The following is a 25663-nucleotide window of genomic DNA, read 5'->3' as shown; positions in this document are numbered from 1 at the left end:
ACACACAGTGTGTGGTGACCTTCATTTTACTATAATTCACTTACGTTATAATTAGATTACTAAAATATAAATCTGAATTTGGCAAAGCTGGGGACTCAACCCAGGGCCTCGTGCATTCTCCAGGCAGGCGCTAGGCCACAAAATGACACCCCCCCTCCATAGAATACAGTGTTTTTTTTTTTTCTTTTTCTTTTTTTTTCTTTTTTTTAGAAGAAAACCCAAGGGCTGAAGGTTGGATCTGCCATCTGTGTCTGTAGAGAATCCAGTCGACGTTAATCCATAAGATCTTAAGTTGTAAGACAGTAGGATGGGGCAGATTGTGCTCCGCTGCCCTTGTCACGTGGGCTGATGTGAAGGCAAACATTTTCCTATGGCTTATTCTGTAAAAACTGAAGTTGAAAATATGTCAGTAATTTGTTAAAACACCCTTCACCTCTCAATTCTGCCTCAGTAGAAGGCAGTGAACACATGCTCATATTAAGTCGGAAAAGGTAAAATATCTTTCTGGCTTTTGTGTGGAAATAACTTGAGGTAGTGATTTGGACCAGTCTGTTGAAACCGACTGACTTGAGTTGGTTTCGGATTAGATGGGGTAGCTCTCCTCAGCTTCTCGATGACACTCTTGCTCTTAGGATGACATCATTGGATAGTTTTTTCTTAACCACTGACAACGTATTTAAGAGGAATTACCCCAGTTCCCTGGGGGCCTATCCTGAGCTTTAGAAGTTCAGTGTTTGCTGTTTTCCTGATACCTAGATTCATTTTTGAAATGATATATGTGGAGAGGCACCTTAAGAGCATTCCATTAGGCAGAGCCCATCGTGTTACCTTTGAATGGGCTAGAAATACCTTAACTATGGACATTAGTCTCCAGACCCACCTGGTGACTTTTGACCAGGAAGCATCTTGTGAGCAGGTATCAGATTTGCAGGGCTTAAAAGTCAGTGCAGTTTGCTCATGGATGGAGAGTGTGCATGCATCCACCATCCAGAAATCAGAAAGCAAGGAAAGCCTATCGCTTATGCCTGCCAAATCGTGGGCTTTTTCAGAGATTTGCTATTAAAAATAGAAAAAAAAAAGTGGAGTGACTAACAATGCAGCCAGCCTCTGTGTCTTTGGATTCTGTATCTTTGGAGTTAATGGTGAATTAGAAATACCCATATTGTATCTATATGCAAAGTAAGCATACAAGATAGATGCATTGTTTTAGGTATTATAAGTAAGGAGGAGAGTGAAGTATGTGAGAGTGTACATCATGTGCACACACTGTTTTGGGGAAGGACTAGATCATCTGTGGACTCTGTCTGGGGTAGAATGGGGCTGAGGGATGACAGGGTGTATATTATTAGCATTAGGTACTAATTTGTACCTAATAGTGAGTGTGCCACTGTGTTTTTCCTGAAGAAAATAATCATTGAATCTTATAATGTTGGTACTCATGAAGCTGGTATCTAAACCTCTATCAGACCCCAAAATAAAATGTCTACAGTTGCATTGCAGGATGGGAAAAGAGGTGAGAAAGAACCATTTTCTAATTTAAGGAGAGAAAATTTGGGGCAGGTGTTAACAGTAAATACAGATTGTTTCCTTATTCTAATTCATTCTTTCCATATTTTCTCAGTGTTGAATAGAGACTAATGTACTCTAAGGAATTTCTTATACGTCTGCTGGACCAGCATAGGTATTCACAATGAATTCTTAGGGACTTGAATCTTATGTGACTCTACAGTGAACCTGTGGGGGTGGTTGACAACCTGTGGGGATGGTTGAAACTTTGGGGTGATTACCATGCTTTTAATGATAAGTCATTAAAAGAAATTTGATAACCAGACATTGCTTTACAACATCCACTGCTTCGAAGAACCATGTGCTGCTATTGGGATTGGAGCACCTTGTATTTACTCAGTCACAGCAGACAGAGGGGGCTGTCCTTTTCATCTTACATTTTAAAGGTTCAGTGGGTATCCATTGAAGAAATACAAGAAGAAATTTTGAGATCCTGAGACTCATGGAAAAGATTTAGTTGGCTTGTTCATCTCTAGACAGGAATAAAAGATCCTATTTTCTTTGTCTACACTAAAGTGTATTGGAAAGAAAGCAGTAACTATCTTGTGACTCTTCGTTAGTCTTGTATGATTACAGATGTATTTATATTGTGCTATTTATAAAATATTCAACACTAGGGTAGGATGAAGTGATTACTAATAAAGCACCAGTTTCATCATGAGTGACGGTCACAACCATGATGTTTTGATTTGCTATTATACAATGATTATTGTAATTGAACTAATTAATATACCTGTGAGCTCATGTAGCTAGCATCTTTTGTAATTGTTCCAAATACTACACATTGTCCCCAGAACTTGGTTCCTGGAAGTTTATATACTTAGGCAGACATCTCATTAGATTTGTGGTAATGATCATTATACCCTGATATTTGAGTTTTGTTGTTAATGTCATGCAGTATTTGGTTTTCTGTGTCTGGCTTATTTCACTTAGCACCCTGTCCTTCAGGTTGCTGCAGCTGGCAGGCTTTCCTTCCAAATGCTGGATCTGACTGTCTGTCTGTCTCTGTCTCTCTGTCTCTCTGTCCCTCTCTCTGTCCGCCTCTGTGTGTGTGTGTGTGTGTGTGTGTGTGTGTGTATGTATACATACATCTGGAATATATACATGCCCCATTCCCATCTTTTCTTTAATCAGTCTTTGATCAGTAAGCAGACTTAGTTATTATAAAAAATATAGTGAAATTGAGATGGTTTTCTTTCTTTTGTTAAATACAAAAAAATGGAGTTGCTAGGTCATTTTATAGTTTTTTTTTTTTTTTTTTTTTTTTTTTTAAAGAAATCTTTAGTTTTTCTCTGGTCAGTCTTTAAACATAAAGAAAATATCCTAATAATGTATTTTGTAATGAATTGTCAAGAGTATTGTAAGCAAATGTTTATTACAGTCATGCAACCTTCATTCAGCCAGGTGAAGAATAGAGGGACTTAGTGAATACTTGAGAATTCTGTGTTTTCACAGTGAAGTCATCTGGGGTGAGAGTAGACTGGAGGGGGGCTATCTTTTTACCTGACTTCAGACTAGAGACATTGAGTGGCTTCGGTGGAAGCACATTGTTATGCAGATGGTTCTTCAGAGGAATGAGAAAGAAAGGTTTGTTAGGGCTGCTGGAGCTAGGAACTGGAGAAGAGAGAGGCCTTGTATATTTTGGCTGCTTATTTCTATTCTCAGAAATGCCATTTTATTCTCATGGAGGCACATTCTAGAACAGTTGAGAAGACTCCTTTCAGATCATGCTTTATTCTTATAAAAGAATAAGGTTGATAGAGAAGATGTCCCTGTCAAAATCTGAATAGCTAGTGAAGCAAGTTTGGTACTAGTGTTCTAGATTATAGGAGCATTTCTCAAAGATGGTGCCACTGTCTGTTCAGTGCATGGGTTCTGATTGCTCTTGAGCTAGGGTCTAATCTAAGCCCAGACTAACTTGGTGCTTTAGTTCAGACTGGCCTTGACCTCTTTTGCTTGTCTCTTTGACTGTTGGCATTACAGGCATGTATCACCCTTTTCAGTGAGTTTGGGTTTGTGTCTGTATGTTTGTGTGTTTATGCACACATGTCTATTTTCTTAGAGGTTTCTCAGTGAACCGAAATCTCACTGATGAGAGACTAGCTTGGCTGACCAGTAGAGTTCAGGAATCCGCCATTCTTCCCCATCCCCATCTCTACAGTTACAGGTTTGTACTCCCATGCCCAGCTTTTTATGCGGATGATGGAGATCCTAACCTTGGCACTCAGCTTTGCAGAGCGAGCACTTTACCAACTGAGCTATCCTCCCAATCTCCAGAGTGTGGGTCCTAACTGACAGTTGAAAAATTACAATGTATCCAGCAGATGGTATGGTTAGTTGCCATTCTAGATACACTGTAGATAGATAGCACAGAGGACAGGTTTTATTCTTACAGACTTTATGTGCTTTATTTGTGGCAGTGTTGTCACCTGTTCAGGAGAGTGCTGTCTAAACAGTGACATTTTCATACTAATGCAGCAAGAAGTTTGTTTATAGCCTTCCAGAATTGCTTAACTTAGAATGTATAGCCTGGATTATGAAATTTGGTTTGTTAGAATAATCCATGAAGTTTTTAAGAAATCTGTTTTCTTATTTATTCTTAGAGATTTTGTTTGACTCATTAAAGTTTATAAAAAATTGCTTTTAAGTTAACTTGTTAATGAAATTACTTGAGGTTGACTAAAGCAATCCATGAGTTAAATCTAATGTTGTTTCTGTAATAAGATTGCTTTTGAGTCCCAGGGAGATAGTAAGTTGAAAAGGTGCTTTCCTCACAAGGGCCTGAGTTTGCTCTCCAGAACCATGTGAAAATATTGAGCATGTATGTCCTTGTAATTTTAGTGCTGGGGAGAAGGAGACAGGATTCCTGGTCTCATCAGTTTGGTGAGCTTCAGTTTGAAGACAGGCACTAACTATGTCAAAGGACAGGAATGACATTCCTGAGGCTGTCCCCTGCTCTCTATACATATGCTCATAGACATGCCTGTGCACCTGCACACGCACATGCACCTGCATATTGCTTTAAAAATTGTAGTTTTAAATATAAATCCAGATTTTTATCTGTAGGGATTACTTTAGGTATATACCCATATCTTATTTTTTTTCTGTATTGGTATATGGCATCATAATAGTTGTATTTTGATTGAAGTCTTATAAATTAGTTTTTCCAATTAGGTCCATTAAAAAAGACTGCTAGATTCTGGCTCACGATGTGTTTAATTATTTCCTCTCTCTTTAACTCTAACCTTTCATTATAGATAGTATTACTAATAAAACAGACACAGTTCTATTACATGTCCCATCCTTTGTTCAACATGAACATATATAAGGATGTCTTTTAAATTTTCCGTGTTTATCTAACTAGGAAATTGTTAAAACTCAACATACAGTGTATTAAATAGACAGATAGATGTGACTGTAATTTTGATTCTGGTTTTAAGGGAAGGAGAAAATTCTAGGGAAAATTTGTTATTCTATAAATAAAAGTTTTTCAGGCAATCATTTATTCATCTCTTTACTTTTTTGTGGCTAGTGTGGGGTGGGTAGGAGGGTGGGGGCAGAGTCTTGACTAGATAGCTCTGGCTTGGCTGGCTGCCTTATAACTTAATATATAGACCAGGCAGTCTTGAAAGTTGTGGTAATCTTGCATCTGTCTCCTAGTGCTGGAATTATAAGTATGTGCCACCATTTTTATAATTGGAGCTAGTTTTTAAAATTTAATTTCGTTAAAACAGTTTTAAGGATTTTTATTATATTCACATTTGTGGGGGTATATGTGTTGTGTGTGTATGATGTATGTGTGTGAGCCATGATGTTCAAATTGATATCAGAGGACAATTTGTATACTCAATTCTCTCTTTCCATCTTTAACACAGGTTCTGGTTTTGAACTCAGCTCATCAGGTTCTTGTAGCAAGTACCCTTGTGGTGGTCCAAATTGGACTTTAGAGTTGAATAAAGCTCAGAAAGTTAATTCTTCCCTAAATGAGATACTGAGATAACTCACATGCTCCATCCATAGGGTCTACTAATATTTATTAAGTAGTATCCATCGTGGGAAAAATTGGGCTTGGGGATGTTTACAAGTTTTTTTTTTTTTTTTTAGTAAATTTTTTAAAAAAAGATTTAGTTTATGTATGAGTACACTGTCACTGTCTTCAGACACACCAGAAGAGGATATCAGATTCTATTAAAGATGGTTGTGAGCCACCATGTGGTTTCTGGGAATTGAACTTAGGACCTCTTAAGAGCCAGTGCTCTTAACCGCTGAGCCGTCACCCTAGCCCTACAAGTATTAACGCGGAAGGAAAATGCCTGCTGTTAAATGAGAAATTGAAAGGCTTGGAGGCTTGGACAGTATGGAGCTCTCAGGCCAGCTTCCTGCTTCTTTGCTGAGTTCTAGCTTGAGAATTTTGTGAAGTGACAGATGTGAATGATTAATACACAGAGTTCTTACACGATCAACTAAAGATGCTTTTGTTTGTCTTCTGATTCACAGGGAGAATGATGAGTCGGTGAAGGAAGAAAAATCTGATTTAAAAGAAAAGTCTACAGGAAATAAGAAGGCCAATCGGTTTCATCCTTATTCAAAAGATAAGAATTCGGGCACTGGAGAAAAGAAAGGTCCAAATCGGAACAGAGTGTTCATTAGCAACATACCCTATGACATGAAATGGCAGGCTATTAAAGATTTGATGAGAGAAAAAGGTAACAATGTCTTGAGTAACTTACCGTTGTGCTCTTTGTATAGGAAGGGGAGGAAATCAGCAGACTTTTTATTCCTCTTAGCCACACAGACTCAAAAAAAGAGAGAGACTTTTCTTTCTTGACATGTGAATTAATCTTTTCTTTTTCCTTCCACTTGGCAATTTCATTACAAGGAAGTATGGATAAATGAAGTATTTTTCTTTTTGCCATTTTAGTGGGATAGTGAAGCCAGCATCTGCATGCCACCAAGAATTTCGTTAAAGTGATTGCTTTGTCTTGTTGAAGTTTTTTAAAATAGATTTTAAAAGGACTATTGCATTAGTTAAGCAATGCATTTAGTTTGTTAATGTATGTATAATAAGGTTGATTTTTTTCCCCCAAAGATGTTTTTGGTGGAGTCTGGAATCTGGCTGTGGAATTCATTTTGCTTGCCTTGTCACGACTGCCATGCGGCTGTCCTTGCAGTTCTGTATAAATGTGTCACTGCTGCTGCAGTTGTGTTTTCAGAATAACTGAAAACTTCATCTTCTACACATGCTTGGTTTTGGGGGAAAATAATGTCAATACTTGATCTTGTAAAAGTTAGTTCTGTTAGGTCTTGAAAAATTGAGGTTCAACAGTCCTGCAAACTATCTACTTGGCTTTGAGGGTGACCTTCTAATAATTTTTTTAATTGCACTGGTGTATCTGTTGTAAGGTGACAACTATTTGACTGGTTTTACTCACTGACTATTTAGAAGTGTGTGGCTTGCTGTGACGCATTACTTGTAAACTTAGTTTACTGATGGCAAACATGATTGAAGACATTCAGGTAGGAAGTCACCTTAAAACAGCTGTTGTGTGTAGGCTGACCAAAGGTATCTGAAAAGTGCTAATGTTGTTAATATGACAGGCTGAGGACCATTTGTATGTATATGTGCATTTGTTCACTACCATACCATGCTGGCCAAATACGATCTGCAGTAGGAAGTGGGTTAATATGGTTGTTAGCTTTCTTAGAGAATGTGGATGAGGTAATTTCTGAAAATTAGTTAAATTTCTATAGCTATTGATAGGAGGTATGTTGATCTGGTCCTGATTGCTGGTGAATAATAGGTGCTTTTCTGTAGAGTTGTGCACAGGTGTGCAGTAAAGCAAGATACTGGTGTTTAAATGTATTGTTTCTTGGTATCTTCCTTTTGTATGTCTTATGTAGTTGGTGAGGTTACATACGTGGAGCTCTTTAAGGATGCGGAAGGAAAATCAAGGGTAAGTGCTGTGGGCCATAATCTGCTCGAGGTGTAAAAGTTCCTCAGCAGTTTACTTTTGTATAATACTCTACCAGACTTGGAAACTTAAGTTTCATTTTGTTTTACTTTAAGATTTGAGGTTTTATCTGAGCAAGTCTGACATATGCCAACCAAACTAGCTACCTGAAAGGGATGGGTTTTGTAAATGCTCCTAAAGGGCATTCATTTTTCTAATGCTTTAAGGTATGCTTTTTCCTAGCTAATAAAATTTTAATATTGCTTTTTGTTGTATTCTGATGACTTCAGGGATATTTTAAAAGTCACTGAATTGATAATATTCCCTAAGAGTTTCATGAGAGGCCTGTGGCTTAAAGGTGTTAATTTAGAATATAATTTTGAAACTTTTATTGAAAAGCTTAATTTGTTAGCCTGCAGGACCATGTAAGAGGCAGTGCTCTGACCAATTGGTATGAATGATGTCTATGACTAAGTTGACCTGGAAGGCTGATGATAGATTCTGATTTAGCAGCATGAGTACCGAAGAATATAACGGAAAGATCTCTAACAGCGTCTCATCATATTCACAAAATGGTTGGGTACATGAAAATACACATTTTGTCATCACATTCAAGTGGCACCTTGAACAATAATCTCAGGAATTATTTTTAAAAAAATGATTCTGTAAGTTTCTTTAACATGGTTAATTTGTTTTACATGCTTCCAGCTAGATACTTCTAAATTGTGTGCAGCCAGTTTTAATCTAATAGATAACTGTATTAAAAGTAAAATTGATGGGGGCTGGAGAGATGACTCATCAGTTAAGAGCACTGGCTACTCCTATAGAGGACTTGGGCTCAATTCTAGCACCACATGGCAGCTCAGACCCTCTTCTGGCCTCTGTGGGCACAAGACTCTCACACTGTGTATAGCCATACATGCAGGCAAATAATATACATAACAAAAGAACTTTGAAAATTCATATTTATTTGCTATTTTAATTAGATTTAAAAAGTATGTTATGCGTAATATATCTTGAAATATTTATTACTGTGTAAGAGAATGATATTGGAGCCTTCAGTTTCTTCCTTCACTTACTGTTGACTGAATTCATACAGTGGAACTAGTTTTAATTTTAAGAAAAATCACCTGAAAGTAAAATGTACTCCAAGCTTGTAACATGTTAGATGGATTTAAAAATTTGTTCAAAATGCATGGTCACTTGCCTGTTACATTCTGGAGGTGTAAAAGAAAAAAAAAATGTATTCTTGATTACTTTTTAATGACTTAAAGATTAGAGTTTTCCATTAAATTCATCTACTGACCTGAAATGTTTTTTTCTTTTGCATATATTGACAATCTACTGGATACAGGGTTGTGGGTAAGAATTTTTAAAAGTATATTACATCAAATTAATCTTGTGATTGGGAATAAGAAATCCTTGTACATAAACGTTTCTTATATATTTTCCCCTATTAAGCGTGGTTGAATTCAAAGATGAAGAATTTGTAAAGAAAGCATTAGAAACTATGAACAAATATGACCTTAGTGGAAGGCCTTTGAATATTAAAGAGGTAAGTTTTTTGTATTTGCAATTTAAATATTTAATTATATGAACATGCTTCCTTTTTTTTATTTTTTTATTTTTTCTCATGTTGTTAAATGACTTCTTTTTTAAGGATAGATGCTTATTAAAGAATTGTAGCTTGTGATTATTTTACTTAAGAGATGATTTGCTATTAATCCTTAAGTTATTCTTTATATTTATTTAGCTTCTAGTTACAGATAGATAGAAGTCCTCAATTTAAAGTAAAAATCAGGACCCAAAAACTTTAAGATGACAAACTTAGGGTACAGACTTTATTTGCTATAAACATTTTCAGTTTTTAGACTTTAATTGAGAATTCAATACATATTGTAGTTGATTACAGGTTGTTTGAAAATATACATAACTTGTGGATTTGAATAAGATTGGTATTCATCTTTAATAAAATTTAGATTTTGTTAAGACTAGAATTTAAGAAGCAATATAGCTTACAGAGATGTGTAACTAGAACTTAGAGTAATCTACAGTGGGAATTGTAGTATAAATAGATTGACAAACGATCAGAAGGTACTTTACACAATAGTACTTACAGGAGTGGTTTATCTTGGTAATAATTAGCTTGAGTAATATTCAGTTTCGTGGGCTCTTTTGTTTTATGTTGTTTTGCATATTAGTTTGATCATAGGCCAAACTACACATATATCATTGCTAAACCTGCATTGAAAGAAATGGGCAATGTTATTTTGAGTCTGATGTGTTGAGCTAATACTGATGCTATTCATTGGCTAGCATTCAACAAGAGAACAGTGATTTTTGAGTTCTAATTTATTCTTTTCTGGACAAGTGATAATACTTATAAAGTATTCTCTAGACTTCACTTAATTTATTATAATGCCACTGATACCTAATATCACTGATACCTAATATGACTTTTATGAAGATCAAGTGTGATAACTAAGTTATAGCTCACTCTCTGTCACTAGAAAAGCTAAATGACCCAGGAAGAACAAATCACATAACCTTTGTTAAGTTTCCTTGTCACTGAGATAGGAGAAATACTAGAAATCTGTTAGTATTGTAAAAACTCAGTATTACTAGTTACTGTACTAGTAATATTATGGAAGCACAATGTTGGCACAGTGCTTAAAATAGTCCAACTCTATCATAAATGTTAGCTGTAAAAACTATTCTTGTTAGTGATTGTTGGTATCTTGTTCTTTAGTATGATGATAAGCTTCAGTGCCTTAGTACCAAAAATATTATGTATCCTACATTCTTATCTGGAATTAACGCCAAATTAAAGAAAGTGGCAGAGATTTGGTAGGGAATGTTTAAATTTTGTTGTTTGACTAGTCATTTATTTGGTGCATTTACGCATGTCAGGACTTAACTTTAGAAATGTGCAGTGTCCTAAAGAATTTGTCCCAATTTATAATCCTCTAATAATTTGGTAATCATAATTTGCTATCTTATGTTCTTGTTTCTGTTCAAAGGTAACAAGTATTACAATAAAAGCTCCATAGAGATGCTACAGACACTAAGCATACTATGTTTATAGTATCTTTCTGTTTTTAATTGACAAAATTGGGTGTTAGAGAATTAGATCATGTGACTATTTTCCTTTAAGTTGCAGCATATTGAAGAACTCAGATCTATTGTTGAGACTCGAGAGTAAAGGTTTAGGGTGTCTCTATTTTTAGCTATAGAAGGGAAAATGGGGTCAAATTTAGTTGTACTAAATAATGAATGATTTAACTCCTTAGCTAATGTTTAACAATGACAGTCATTTTCCAGGGAATGCCAGATTTACAAATCAGTGGCTGGTAAAACTGCTGAGGACGGCTTGCATAGTTATCTGCTGAAGGTGTAGTTAGAGTGTTCCCTAGTAGCTTTTTAGTATTCTATCCAGTTATATGAAGATCAGTAGGAATCATACATGTATTAGCGGGCCCACTAATAGCATTAGCAGTTAAGTGATTGGCAGGCTGGACAGCAAGGGGAAACAGGAATAAAAACTAAGATTACATATGGTGTGTGTGTGTGTGTAAAATATATATTGTGTTAACATGTGACAAAACAAATATACTATTAACTATTAATACAAACAACCTGTTCTAAAAAGTAGTTATAATTAATGTAATCAAGGTTATTCAATACAAGCATGCCCAGAAGTCATCCCCCGCCCCCATGATTCTGAGTCTCAGATAACAAACAGAATGAGCATTGAGCATTCTGACTACTTACTATAAAGTCTCACCACATTCTTTGGTAACATGTATTCACCTCTGTAATCCTTTTAATTCCTTTATCATGAAGAAACATACTGGAGTCCAGCGTACGGTTATTCTGACATTCACTTTTTTCCTTTTGTCCTTTTAGCTGTGCTGGAGAATTTATTAAAGTCATCTTTCCTTATTTGCTTTTTTAAATCAATATTTACAGACTGAGATAACAGAGGATTTTTTGATGAATATTTTCTCTTAAGAATTTCATACAATGTATTTTGATCATTTTATCCCTTTCTCCCTCAGCTCCTCCAAGATTCATTCCTACTTCCTCACCCTCCCAACTCTTTGTATTCCTTCCAAATAGCTTTTAAAACCTGAATCCACTCATTTTCTCTCTCTCTCTCTCTCCTCTCTTCTCTCTCGGTGGGGGAGGGGAGTAGCATCACCCTCTGTTGCTTGGTTGACCTGCCAGGGAACACACCTTTAAAGAAAACTGGCTCTTTCCCAGAAGCCACCAACTGCCAGTAGATGTCTCATGGGTAGGAGCTCTGAGTCCCTTTTTGCTCCATGTTAGAATGTTGGTTAGTCTGATGTTGTGTAGGCAAGCATAAATGCTGTTAATGAGTTCATGAATGAGAAAGTAGAATTTTTGGCATGGTCATTTACATACACATGATGGTTCTCTTAATGTAATTTTATGTGTGCTTTGTTGTTTATCTTCTACCTAATAGAAGCACATTTGTACTTGTCTTTGATTTGTTTTAATAAAGGATATTTCTTTTAAAAGCTAACGAACTTAAATATATTTGCTATAATTCTTTACTTGGACACTTGGCATTCTGTTATCCCCTTTTCCCATCACAAGTCCTTTTCATTTTTCAGGAAGCTAAGAGATTATTCAGGAATGATGTTAGCCAGTGATAATAAACTTTCTTCTATCTCAGTCTACCTGAGTTTATAGCAGTGTGTTCTCGTAGTGAGTGCATCAATCTTCAGGTTTTTATGGACTCACTTTCTGGATAAAAATAACAAAAAAACCTTAGTCCTCACAGATGTTAATAGTTTGGTCCAACTATTGGTTAGCTGCTGTTCAACTTTAAGCCACTTGAATTGTATATATTCACTGATGTATTTGCTGGCAGTTAACATTCACTACACATTATAGGATCCCGATGGAGAAAATGCTCGCCGGGCACTGCAGCGAACAGGAACATCATTTCAAGGATCACATGCCTCCGATGTGGGATCTGGGTTGGTGAATTTACCACCTTCCATTCTCAATAATCCAAACATTCCTCCTGAGGTTATCAGCAATTTGCAGGCTGGTAGACTTGGTTCCACAATTTTTGTTGCTAATGTAAGTTTGACCTTTAGTTTAAGCTTTTGTTGCTTGGATACTTAACCCTTATCATGAGATTATTCTGTTAGGTATGTGTTGATAGGTTTGTAGATCATTGTTTATTTTTAACTAAATAGACAAAAGTCATAAGTATGTTAAAAATCAAGCCTAATTTATATATGTAATTTGAAGTTAGACTTTAAATACAAGTAGCATTTTTAACACACCTGGAAATCATAGACATTGAACAGTTTTTCTTAAGTCAGTTATTTGTGTTCTTTATTTTGGTAGTTGAATTTCATTCTTGTTGTCCTCGTGTTTGTAAATGTCTGTTGTGGTTGCTTTGCCATTTGTTTTATGCTCTTGAAAGTCTTGTGAAATAGACAGTGTTTTCCAAAACCTGATTTTTCCATAGTCATAATAGATGCCTAAGTTTCCCATGTACAGAACAAGATTGAGGAATTAAAAGATGATTTGAGGAGTTTAAATGAGGATTTAAAAAAAACAAGATAGATGTAGCTGAACTGATTTTAAACAAGACCTTTTTTATTTCAACACTGTTGGTATATTGTTGAGCAAGAATTAGAGTTTATAGATTTATGGGGTTAAAAAATAATTTGTTTTTACAATGAGAGAGGGCCATTTGTTAGGAATTTAACTTTATGCATTCTATGTTAAGCTTGACTTCAAAGTTGGTTGGAAGAAATTAAAGGAAGTGTTCAGCATAGCTGGAACTGTGAAGCGGGCTGATATTAAAGAAGACAAGGATGGCAAGAGCAGAGGCATGGGCACTGTCACTTTTGAGCAGGCGATTGAAGCAGTCCAAGCCATTTGTATCCTGATTGTATTTAGCATTAAATATCATTGGTCAGGCTGGATACCTTTGCACAGTTGTTGTTCATGTTATGTAATGTCACCTCATTTAGAAATGGAGGCTTTTGTCTACAGCAGGAAACCTTGTTGTTTCTTGAGGACTAGAGTCACTCACTTACACTGGAATTGATTGGCCACAGTGTTCAGGGCTGATAGGAGCTTGTTTTCTGCTAATCCTTCCTGCTGCTATTCTAGATCACTTGTGTGTGTGCACGCACTCACACACGTGCGTTCTTTAACACTTAACTCTGTTGTGCATCAGTGTAGTTGCTGTTGGTAAAACCTAGTTAATTTTGGTTAATGAAGTTATAAATCAAAGTGAGAGATTAGTTGGTATAAATAAAGTCTAATGATGTTAAGATAGTAGAAAATGTTTCAGACTCTTTAAATATGATAATTTGTATAATTTTACAGTCATCTTAACTGGCTTTCCTTGACTGAATCAACAGCCATGTTCAATGGGCAGTTTTTATTTGATAGACCTATGCATGTGAAAATGGTGAGTTCCCACTTCTCATTTCAACCTTAGTTACTAATTGCTTCAGATCTCTTCCTAACATAATAGCTCTCATTAGCTGGTTTTTAAATTATATGTGTAAAAAACTTTTTTTTCTTTTTGCAATTAGGATGACAAATCTGTCCCTCATGAAGACTACCGTTCGCACGATAGTAAGACATCACAGTTACCACGTGAGTAAAGCTCTTGTTAGAGAATGGCTTTCTGTTCTTCATTATGTATAAGCAGAAGTCTGCTTTTATGCTTACATGGAAGTTGCTCACTCTCTGAGATTAGTTTGGGGTTTTGGACAGTGTGCCGCTTCTGATTATGGAAAAACTGGAAAAATATGGGACTTTTAAATTAGTTTATTTTTTGGCCTACTAGTTATGAGTTCAGATGTATTTGTTGAGTTCATATACAAGAAAGGAGGAGATCCCTATAATTTTACCATAGATATCCACCAGTTTTTAAAACATTTTTATGTATATTCTTTCTTTCCCTGTAGTTTCAGACTACTATATAAATTATTTAGAGGTTGAACTTAACATTAAATTGCAATCATTTTTCCATGTTGAAAATTCTTTCCAGATATCTTTATTGGCTTTCTATAATCATTTTACTGTTAACATGTTTTACATGTTTTAATCTTTATTTCTTTAAAAGCCAACAGTGTAATGCAATTTCATGAAAATATTTCTTAAATTCATAGAGATTGAACTTTTACTGTACCTCACAGCCAAGTTAATATCTCTTGAACATTTAAGACCATTTAACCTGCTGTCCTACTATGTACTCAGCCTAAGTTTAACCTGTCTTTAAGAGAACAATCTAATAACCAAACTCTATGTGTTTGCTTTCCATGCAGTCAGCCTTTACAACATAATGTACCTTATGTTTTGTTTTGTTTTTTAAAGATTTTTTAATTTTATTCATTCATTCATTCATTCATTCATTTATATCAGTACACTTTAGCTGTCTTCAGACACACCAGAGGAGGGCATCGGATCCCATTACAGATGGTTGTGAGCCACCATATGGTTGCTGGGAATTGAACTTAGGGCCTCTGGAAGAGCAGCCATCTCTAGCCATCTCTAGCCCAACATAACCTCCCTTTAATGTTATCTACTACTCTTCCATACCCCTGGTCCAGAATAATGTATGTGTGTATACTGTGGTAATTATTTGTTGAAAATAGTCAACAGGTTGAAAGGAACATTAAAACAAATATCCACCATAGATGTTGGAAGCAGCATAGGCTATAGCTTGATAATGTCTTTATGCAGCATTGTTTACTATTCTGGGTAAAAGTTGTTACAGATTTCCAAAGAATTTTTTATCCTTTTTTTTTTTTTTTTTTTTTTTTTTTTTTTTTTTTTTTTTTTTTTTGGTTTTTCGAGACAGGGTTTCTCTGTGTAGCCCTGGCTGTCCTGGAACTCACTTTGTAGACCAGGCTGGCCTCAAACTCAGAAATCCGTCTGCTTCTGCCTCCCGAGATTAAAGGATTAAAGCGTGCACCACCACGCCCGGCCCTTTTTATCCTTTCTTATGCCATGTTTCTGTGCTGTTTGATAAATACAGGACAGTGCTCTATGTTAGAGAGAGGCAGACATAGGGACAATGAGACATCTGAACAGTGTTCAGGCAGTCACAGACACATACAATAGACAGATTGTAGATAGTTCAGTAACCACAAATTATAGGCAGATGGAAGATACAAAGACAAAAGTGGAAAATTCAAATTTGGGTTCAGTCTTGGTCAAATTAATCCAAGAGAAGGGCTGTTTTTATTCCTTAATGTGAAAATGATGTATTTTAGTGCATCTGAGATTATCTTAAATGTGTTACCCAGTACAACAGAGTAAATTATACTTTTCATTGAAAAATATTTTCTTTAGATGTTCTGAGTCAAGCTTGGTGGCATAGGCCTGTGATACTTAACAGACTAAGGCAGGAGACTCCAAGGTCAAATCCAAGGCCTCCCTCACCTGTAGAGTGAGTTCCAAGGCAACCTGGATAACTTAATGAGACCTGTCTCAAACGGAAGTCTGAAGGCTGGAGATGGATTCAGTGGTAGGAGTTCTCACCTACAATGGATAAGTCCCTGGGTCTAGCCTTAGCACCAAAAGCAAGATGTCGGTCAGAGTAGTGCTGGTGTACTTTAGTGGTAGAACCCTTGATTAGCATGCATGAGGTCCTGAATTCAGTCCCAGCACTGAAAACAAATCCTGGAGGAGTAGATTTAGATTTACAGATTGTCAATATATGCCCACTAATTACTCTATTCCAAAGCATTACAAAACAGCAGTATAAGCACTCCGTGTTTACTGTTGCTCTTGAAACATTACTGTAAATTGTGGTTTGTCTTTGTGTTCTTTTGTTATTATTATTAATTTTTTAATGAAATATTTTAAACATGCAGACAAAAGTAAAATTATAACTTTCATATGCTATATGTTAGGTTTTTAAAAATTAAATTTTTACAGGTAGACCTGAGGTGCCCCATCTCCATATTCACCTCTCAATGTGTTTCTCACCTAAAGGGGACAAAACATGAATATGTTTTTATGAAGATTTTAGTAATTACATATCCATAAACATAAATAGCTTTACTGAATTAAAATTCAGTATGATACCATATGTTATTTCATAGTTCACTGTGTTTTGTTCCTGATTCTTTTTTATTCGTAAAGCTAGTAGCTTCATTTTAATTGATACTTAATATATTTTTCCGTTCTTTAGATTAATTTGTATTTAAAATAGTTAAAATAATACTGTTACATATGTGTGGGGTGTGCCTAGGTCCTGCCTGTGAATGTTCTTTGGTTGTTGGTTCAGACTCTGAGAGCCCCAAGGGTCCAGGTTAGTGAACTGTTGGTCTTCCTGTGGCGTTCCTATCCCCTTTGGGGCCTGAAATCCTTCCTCCTATTCTTCCATAAAAGTCCTCAAGCTCCGTCCATCTGTTTGACTGTGGGTACATGTCCCCTTCCACCCTGACATGGCTCAGTGTTGAACTTTATTTAATTAGCATAGTATTGACTTAAATATTTACTATATTCATACTTCTGTTTCCTCTTCATGAAGATTTTATTTTAATTATATATGTGGGGGAGGGGAAGAGTTGGTACATAGGAGTTCAGTCCCTACAGAGACCAGAAGAGGATGTTGGATCTCCTAGTGCTGAGGTTGCACAGGTGGTTGTGAGCTGTACAGTGTTGGTGCTGGGAATCAAACTTGGGTCTGTGCAAAGGCAGTGCATATTCTTAACAGCTGAGCTGTCTATCCAGCCCAATACTACAGTCTTCATTTAGTGGCTCATTATCTCTAGAAACTTGTCAGATTGTAAATGTTTTCTGAAGAATGGGTTTTGTTGCCAGTATATTTTATCATTTCTTTCCTTCCTCTTTCTTTAGGTTTAGTCTCTCTCTCTTTTTTTTTTTTTTTGCCCTAACTCTGAGTTGGATATGTACTCTACTGGTTGTCAGCCTCTCCTTTTTAATATAAGCAATTAGGATTGTAAATTTAGCTACTTTACATAGGTTCTTCTATGGACTTCCTTAGTACACTTTTGTGTTTATAAATTACCAACCACTAAAGTTATTCTTGACTCTTATATATTTGAAAATACAAGTTTTGAATTTCCAAATTCATGATTTCTTTACTTTATACTGGTTTTTAACTTAGATTCAATGTGGTGAACTGTACAACATGGTTTTGTATGATTATGATTCATTGTGTGACATTCTTAGAATTTCATTATGGGTGGCCTACCCATAGGTCTATTTTTATGAGTCTTCTATGTTTACTAAGTTTGTTGTTGATTGTCTTGTATCCTTTCTCTTTATATAATTTTATCTATTTGGGTTATCAGTTACTGAAAAGTGTTTAATGTAAATTTTTTTCAGTATATTGATAGATTTAGTTACTTTTTTCTTGTTGAAAATATTTTGAAATATTTTAAGTTAGCAAGTATATTCAAGATTAGAATTGATGATTTTTTCCTGGTGAATCAAATAATTTATTACAAGGTGATTTTGTAATTACCTTACTTCCCAAACCAACAGTCATTTCCTCCAGGGTATTACTGTGTTTGTGATCTCTCTTCAGTACGCTTAGTAATATTAGTTGACCCAATCTTGGGAGTGTCTCCTGTGGGTGAGCACAACTGCTCTGATCTTAGGATGGCAATATCATAACCATTTCTGGAGAAGAGAGTTCCACAACATGTAACGTGAAGAAATGTGTTTCACACTTTCTTGGATGCATTTTTTGGGTGCGTGTGTGTGTGTGTGTGTGTGTTTATCTTGGGTTGGGAATGGATAGGTGTGGAAGTGAGGCTAGAAGAGAGCCTTGGGTGTTTTTCTTCAGGCAGTGTCTACTTTTTTTTTTTTTTTTGGATTGAGTTAGACTTAGTCTTTTTAGACTGAGTTTCTCATGGCCTGGAACTTGCTGAGTAAGCTAGACTGGCTGGACATTGAGCCCTAGGGATCTGCTACCACACCAGATCTAACATTACCATGTCCAACACAATTCTGGTTTTAAAAAAGTGCATTCCAGAAAGTGCAGACAGGTTTTCATGTTTGCAGTGGAAGCCCTCCCTCTACTCATGGAGCCATTTCCTCAGATTCTCTCTTGTCAGGTTGTTTCGCCTCTCTCAGTACCTTCAAGTGGATGTAAGCTGAACCTACTTTATAAATGGTTTTCCACTCATACGTGGTATTATAGTCTTTATGTATGGTGATTTCTAAATGAAAATAAGAACTGCTGTCTGCAACCTTTTAGGATACTATTGCAAGCATACAGCTAGTTTTACAGGTTCGTGTCAGGTAGTTTAATGTGAGTTTTATGTGAGTCTTCTTGGTAATGCTGTTCTTTGTGATTTAGGTGGTCTTGGAGGCATTGGAATGGGACTTGGTCCAGGTGGACAGCCTATTAGTGCCAGCCAGCTGAACATAACTGGTGTAATGGGAAATTTGGGTCCAAGTGGTAAGTTTTCCTTAAAACCTTTGTAAGTGATCTATTTTGTGGTTTAATAAAGCTTATATTTATTAGTCTCAGTGCTTAGAGAACTGTTTTAGAGACATTTAGGATGCCAATTCTGTCTGAAAAAGAAAAGAAACCTTGTGAGAGTCGCTGACATGAAAAGAGGGCAGATGGAGGTCAAGATGGCCTCTGGGGCCAGGCATGTGGAAGGTAGCTCCTCAGTATGTGCATACTGACGTGACTTTAGTAGGTGAAGTCTCCACATGGTGCCCTCTACGTGGTGGAATGAATAGAGGGTCTGTGGAATGGATGGCAGCATGCCATAGCATGGGCAGTTTAAATGTATTACATTTGATAGGTAGCTTTGAAGTAGCTATTTGCCTGCTAGTTGGACTCTTAATTATCTTTAGAAATTGGCTTTCCAACTTTTTAATTTCAGCAAACTTCATTCTTTCAAGTTTGTTGAAAACCCTAACATCATTTTAATTATGTGACTGTTTCCCAGTGTCTACTGTATTATAAAAAACTTAAAATTGTAAAAATTGACTTATTTATTTAAAAGTCCTGATTAGCTCTGATGCCAATCTTAACTCTAAAAATTATATTAATGTATAAAATATGAAACATGTAATTAGCATAAGTATTATTTTTAAGAAAATAAAGTATTTCTAATAAGAGTGAAAAGAGTGATTCTGTTTTTGGCATCTCATAGTGTTTGGGTTAATGTAAATAGCTGTACTGCTGTGTCTGCATTTGGGTTTGCTGTGATAGCATGCGTTGGGAAGTTTATGGAAAATTCCACATTATCATCATGAGAGCATGAGAGGAAGCAGTCATGTAATTCAGAAGTATTGAGTTATGGAAATTATTTTGACCTCTTGACCCTTCAAAGGTTACCAGATTGTCCTTTGAGAATTGCATTCCAGTTTATGGGCTGATAAACGTGTCATAGTTTTTTTGTTGGGATGATACAAACTTTACAATTGATAAGGTAGTGTCGGAGATCTTTCTCATTCTCAGGCAAAATCCCTTTTCTTATTTGTTTTAGGATATAGTACCCTTCCCATCTAAACACAGGCTATTTGTTATTGACTTGACCAGCCTGTTAGCTGCTGTGTTCACAGGCATCTTTGCTTTGTAGTCTTAATCTCTAAACCTTCTATGGTAACATCATTGTATTTGAAAGAGTGCACACTGGTTCTGGTTATTCTCTGACTGGATGTTGTATGTGAACAGTAAACTTTTTTTCTTGTCTGATGGTCCGAGGTCTGTTTTGAAGATTGGTGACTGGTTAGCCACTATGACATAGTTCTGTAAACCATCCTTCTATATACACCCTGTACCTGCTTCTCTAGTGTTCTGTTGTGACTAAACCAATGGTATTTACTTTGCTATAATGTCATTCGTTAGTCACAAAATAAGATTTACTGAAAGTCCATACTATGTATTTTATTTGAGGTATGGGAATGGATGGTCCGGGTTTTGGAGGAGTGAATAGAATTGGAGGAGGTATGTATAAGTATTTGTTTCTGCATGTACTCATCGCCATTTTAAAGAAACTAGAAACTGTTGAGAATTGTAGAAAACAGTCATGGCTTATTGTTGGCTCATGTTCTAAGGCTGTTGGCAAACATTGAGCCTAATAATCCCTTAAAGGATGGTGCTGTGTTAACTACCTGCTCAACATGAAATGGAGGAAGCACTTACTGGTGACTTAACATTTCCAGAATGTACCACTCAATTGCAGAGCTATAGTCAAGTCTCACTACTATTCTCTATTTCATAGGAGTTGGGTTTGGTGGTCTGGAAGCAATGAATAGCATGGCAGGCTTTGGTGGAGTTGGCCGAATGGGAGGTAGGTGAATGTACTCAGGGGGTATAATATCTTTGCTTTCCCTAGTATTGAGATACTTACTTCACACACACACACACACACACACACACACACACACACACACACACACACACACACACACACGTATAGATGCTATAGAAGTCTTCAGAAGGCACAGGGGCACTAGAGGAACTTGTAAACATGCCAGGAAGGGTAGGGGGGGGATGGGTAGTGGGTTGTGTAGTGAGTGTATGAATTTAAGTTGGTATGCCACACACTATTTTGAATTGGTAACTTCTGATTTTTTTTCTCCTCAGTGTAGCTTAGACATATTCCTCAATGGTTTCCATGCATTGATGTACTTGAAGAAGGGTTAATTTGTTGTACATCTTTTCAGAGCTATACCGTGGTGCAATGACTAGTAGCATGGAACGAGATTTCGGCCGTGGTGATATTGGATTAAGTCGAGGCTTTGGCGATTCCTTTGGTAGACTTGGTAGGGTTGGTTGTATACTTTTTTCCTTTTGCAGGTCATAGTCTTAACTGTTGTTTTTGGTGTTAAAAAAAAAACTTTTAAAAAGTTATAATTTACATAATTCTTTACTAGAAGAAAACATTTTAGGGATTTTAATTTTATGGTTCTCTTTTACAGTATTGTGAATATTTTAAGTATTTCCAGAAAATTTTATGTTTAGTTATTTGTGAGTATAGTACCTTGGACATTTTGAAGTGTCATTATTTAAATTAATTAGTATATTATCTTTTCATCTTTGTTTAGGCAGTGCAATGATTGGAGGGTTTGCAGGAAGAATAGGAGCTTCTAACATGGGTCCAGTAGGAACTGGAATAAGTAGGTTTAAATTTTAATAGAATTTACTGAGTAGTATTTGAGTGCTTGCAAGGAGTTTGTAAGAGTAGTTATTGTAGTACAGTAATAGTTTGCTTTTATGTGTTAATGTGTCTTACCATATTTTGAGAAACTACTGAGTCATAGCCTGATTGGTGTTTGAAAAACAACTCTTTATTTATTTGTTTGTTTGTTTGTTTGTTTATTTAATTTATTTAATTTTGATATTTCTCAACTAACACCAGAAAGTGTATTCAGTAGCCAGTCCATGAACTGTCTTTCCACACCCATGTCATAAGTTGCTATTCCTTGAACACCCTCTCAATTCTGCTTCATTTTGCCCAGTAGCTCCTAGTTTGTTTCATCTGTACACCTTATGCCGCTGGCAGATAGAGACAAAACACCAAATTTTAAGGACTTTCTGAAGTTGAGGAATAAGAATGAAGAGATGATTGCTTTTTCTCTTCCTAGACCTTTCAAAACCATGGGTGTATTGTATTGCAGCTCTAGAGAATGCCCGTTAGCTCCCAGTCCCACGTGGTAAATCTCACAGAAAGCCTGCACACATGCTAGATTGAATTTGTGATGGGCATTTTGGTGACTTGGCTGTCCCTGTTAAATCTCCACACTTTACTGGCTTTCTTTGGGTGGTGAAATTTTAGGCAAAAGAAGTCAACTTACTTAGAGTGCATTCTGAAATCCTGTCCACTGGATACATTTGCTTTCCATGTGCTTCTCTTTTTATTTCCTGCTCTGCCTGCCATCCTGCAGCATTCATTTCCCTCAGGACTATCCTCACCTTCCCTTTTATCTCAGTGGTTACGGCTCTGTTTCCCAAGTTACTCTCGGTAACAGAGAGCCAGCTGGCTGGCAAGTCTTAGTACTTTTTAATATTCATGTAGGAATATTAGGGAGGAGAATGAGACTAGGGTAATTAATTGTGATTACTGAAAGTTGAATTCATTATAAAAATTGAGGTTGAGGGAAACAGAGCTCCACTTACTGAGGTAAACGGTGAGCAAGGAAAGGATGAAATGTAGGGAGTGTGGTGAGAGACCTGTGTGCTAGCGTGTGACAGTATATCTCTGTGCTTTGGTTTTCAACAGTTACAATATTTGCTATTGCAAAATATAAGAATTAAAAACTATTATAATATGAAAGTGGAATGGTTTATAATATGATCGGAAGGTTTAAATATGTGATGTTTTCTTATTAGAACATTAGTTTATAGAGGCACATATAATTATATAGTGACTAAATTAAGTTTTCTCAAGTAACCAAATGTATACCAAAATATATTGTTTTATTTTCTGAATGAAAATAAGTTTGTAATAGAAATGAATTTTCTTCTCCATTTTCAAAACTGATTATTCTTTATTCTTTCCTCTCTCATCTTTCCTTTTGCTATTTTTGTTTTGTTTTTAAAACCTGAAACTCGTGACTCTTCCTGGCCTGTTGGCATTGCAGGCGGCAGCATGAGCGGCATGAGCACTGTGACTGGAGGCATGGGCATGGGACTGGACCGCATGAGCTCCAGCTTCGACAGGATGGGGCCAGGCATTGGAGCCATACTAGAAAGGAGCATTGATGTAGACCGAGGGTTTTTATCAGGTCCCATGGGAAGCGGAATGAGAGACAGATTAGGCTCCAAAGGCAACCAGATATTTGTTAGAAATGTAAGCAAATAAATGTATTGCAAAGTTAAAATTCTATTTATATCTTTGGCTGTCTCTATATAAAGTATTAATTTATCATTATTTTCATGTATATGAAAATGTAAATATTACATATAACATGTGTTATTAATTTTTTTCATTTTAGCTTCCTTTTGACTTGACTTGGCAGAAGTTAAAAGAGAAATTCAGCCAGTGTGGTAAGTACACCGGTAGCTGCGGAGGGTGCTGGTACTTCTTGTGGGGAAATTTTGATTTTAAACTTTGAAATACTATGTTTAGATCTTAGATGAGATCCCAGTTATGCTCTTGTCTGATTCAACCTCACATGAGTAATAGTTTCGCTATCTGGTAGATGAGAACAAACAACAGGGCTCACTTAGTACAAACTCACTCAGCGGGGAAGGCTGCCATCACTTGTTATAAAACAATCTTTTTTATTACCAGATTTTAAAGAAGTTGATGATTTAACATTGAAAGTTTTTTTTTTCCCCCATGAGAAACAAAAGTAAATCAATGGCATATTTACTTCCTTGCTGATGCAGAGTTGATGGGAGATCCATTCTGTATACTATATTGCTTGCACACCATAAGCCTGTAGCATAGGACTCTGTGAGACACAGGTACATTTTGGTGGCTCTAATGGTCCTTTGGAAACTTCTTTACTGTCATGAGACTAGCTACAGACCTTTATGTTTCCTTAGGTTTGTATATTGACTGGTTTACTAATTTCAAATAAAACCTTTTCAGTACCATACTCATCTTTTAAGTATCTCAACTGGTAAAGCTCCCCCCCCCCCCCCCCCCCCCCCCGTGTATATGTGTGTTTGAAAGAGAGGTGGTGGGGGGAGGGAGAGAGAATGAAAATAGGGGAATTGTGTTGTCAGTACTGAGCAACAGTTTTCCTTCCATTACATAGAATCCTGGGAGGAAGATGCACAGACAGCACATTATGCTGAGAGGCGGCCGAAAGTAGTACACTTGGCCTTTTAGAATTCACAGAGAGAACTGCCTGTCTCCCTTCATAGTGCTGAGATTACAGTTGTCGATCACCATCCCTGACATCTTGAATGTTTTTAAAGGCATTAAAGATAGCTTGAGTGTTCTACAATATAATAACTTTCCTAGCTGAGGCTGTTAGTCCAGCCTGTAATTCTAACTACTTGGGAGACTGAGGCAGGATACCCCATGTTCAAGGCCTGCCTGGGCCACAGAGTCAATTCACAGCCAGCTTGGACAATTTAGTGAGACTGTCTCAACATAAAAATAAGTCAAGAGAGGATGGAGGTCACTGGGAAAACATGGCCCACTGAGTCCACTAGCCAGGCTCACATGGGCTACAGAAGTGAACAGCAGTCCTGGGGTCTCTATGTTCTGCACCAGGTTATGGCTATTAGTTTGGTGTTTTGTGGGACTCCTAACAGTGGAAGCATTTGTATCCCTGGCTCTTTTGCCTGCTTTTGGGAATCTTCTTCCTTTTGAGTTGCCTTGCTTTACTTACTGTATCTTGTTTTGTCCCTTTTGGCTGTCATCTCTGGGAGGACTGCTCTTTCTGACACACAAATAGCAAAACCGCAGAGATGGTGTTGCTCAGTGGTAGGGTGCTTGCCTATCATTCATGAGTCTCTAGTTTCAATTCCAAGTACTTAAAGGAAAAAAGGAAGGAAATAAAAAGCCCTTGTGGGTTACTCTCAGGAATAATATCTACAGGGTTAGTTTTTTTTATACCTGCTTTTATTATAAGGATTTACTAATTGTCTTTCACCCCAGATTGAGGCTCTTTAGGGTAATTCTTAGCTTTTAAGGCTAGTAGCTTTTATTATCTATATATATAAAAGAGTTATAGTATGTTCACAAATACTCTGATTAAATCTTCATTCAGTTATTATTTTCTCTAAGTCTATGATCACTGCATTTTCAGCAGTTTGCTAGACCTTTGGAGGTGAACAAAATCAAATACTGAAATTTTCAAAGAAGCCAAACTATGAATCTGTCTGGGTGTTCTGTTGATGGCACTTTTATTTTACATTAATTTAAAATTTTAGGAAGAGGTGGTTCTGATAAAAACCTTGTCAAAAGCAAGTGAATTGGCAGGTGTTTAGAAGCATGTTCGTTCTGAGCCTGTGGAGTGTTAAAAAAGGAAGGAAATAAAAAGCCCTTGTGGGAATAATATCTACAGGGTTAGTTAGCATGCATCCTTTAAACAATGCTCTTTTAAGGTCAGTAGGAGCAACACATGATAGCCAAAGCTAGGGCTGAGGTAGCATTGATAGATGGTAGTAATGGGAAGGCATTTTGTGATGAGAGAAGGTAAGCACCTGAAAAAATGTTCAACATCCTTAATCA

At 36.4% G+C, this 25663-nt stretch overlaps 1 protein-coding gene across 4 annotated transcripts in view; it reads left to right on the top strand.

Annotated features, from left to right (window-relative positions):
- The window catches only part of Myef2 (myelin expression factor 2), a 33294-nt gene that overhangs the window by 655 nt on the left and 6976 nt on the right, over positions 1-25663 (top strand). The window contains exons 2-16 of one of the 4 annotated variants that reach the window (XM_021192213.2): positions 6064-6272; positions 7468-7520; positions 8872-8879; positions 8979-9072; positions 12438-12629; positions 13291-13444; positions 13934-13983; positions 14111-14174; positions 18865-18966; positions 20422-20472; positions 20750-20818; positions 21195-21293; positions 21576-21647; positions 23112-23320; positions 23466-23517. In XM_021192213.2, coding sequence (XP_021047872.1) covers positions 6064-6272; positions 7468-7520; positions 8872-8879; positions 8979-9072; positions 12438-12629; positions 13291-13444; positions 13934-13983; positions 14111-14174; positions 18865-18966; positions 20422-20472; positions 20750-20818; positions 21195-21293; positions 21576-21647; positions 23112-23320; positions 23466-23517 — 1478 coding nt within the window. The remainder of the gene's footprint in view (positions 1-6063; positions 6273-7467; positions 7521-8871; positions 8880-8978; positions 9073-12437; positions 12630-13290; positions 13445-13933; positions 13984-14110; positions 14175-18864; positions 18967-20421; positions 20473-20749; positions 20819-21194; positions 21294-21575; positions 21648-23111; positions 23321-23465; positions 23518-25663) is intronic. The other 3 variants (XM_021192211.2, XM_021192214.2, XM_021192212.2) reach the window with 3 other exon arrangements.

This window comes from Mus pahari, chromosome 3, assembly GCF_900095145.1.
Source record: "Mus pahari chromosome 3, PAHARI_EIJ_v1.1, whole genome shotgun sequence".
Classification (NCBI taxonomy): domain Eukaryota; kingdom Metazoa; phylum Chordata; class Mammalia; order Rodentia; family Muridae; genus Mus; species Mus pahari.
This window is presented reverse-complemented; position numbering and strand designations above follow the sequence as displayed.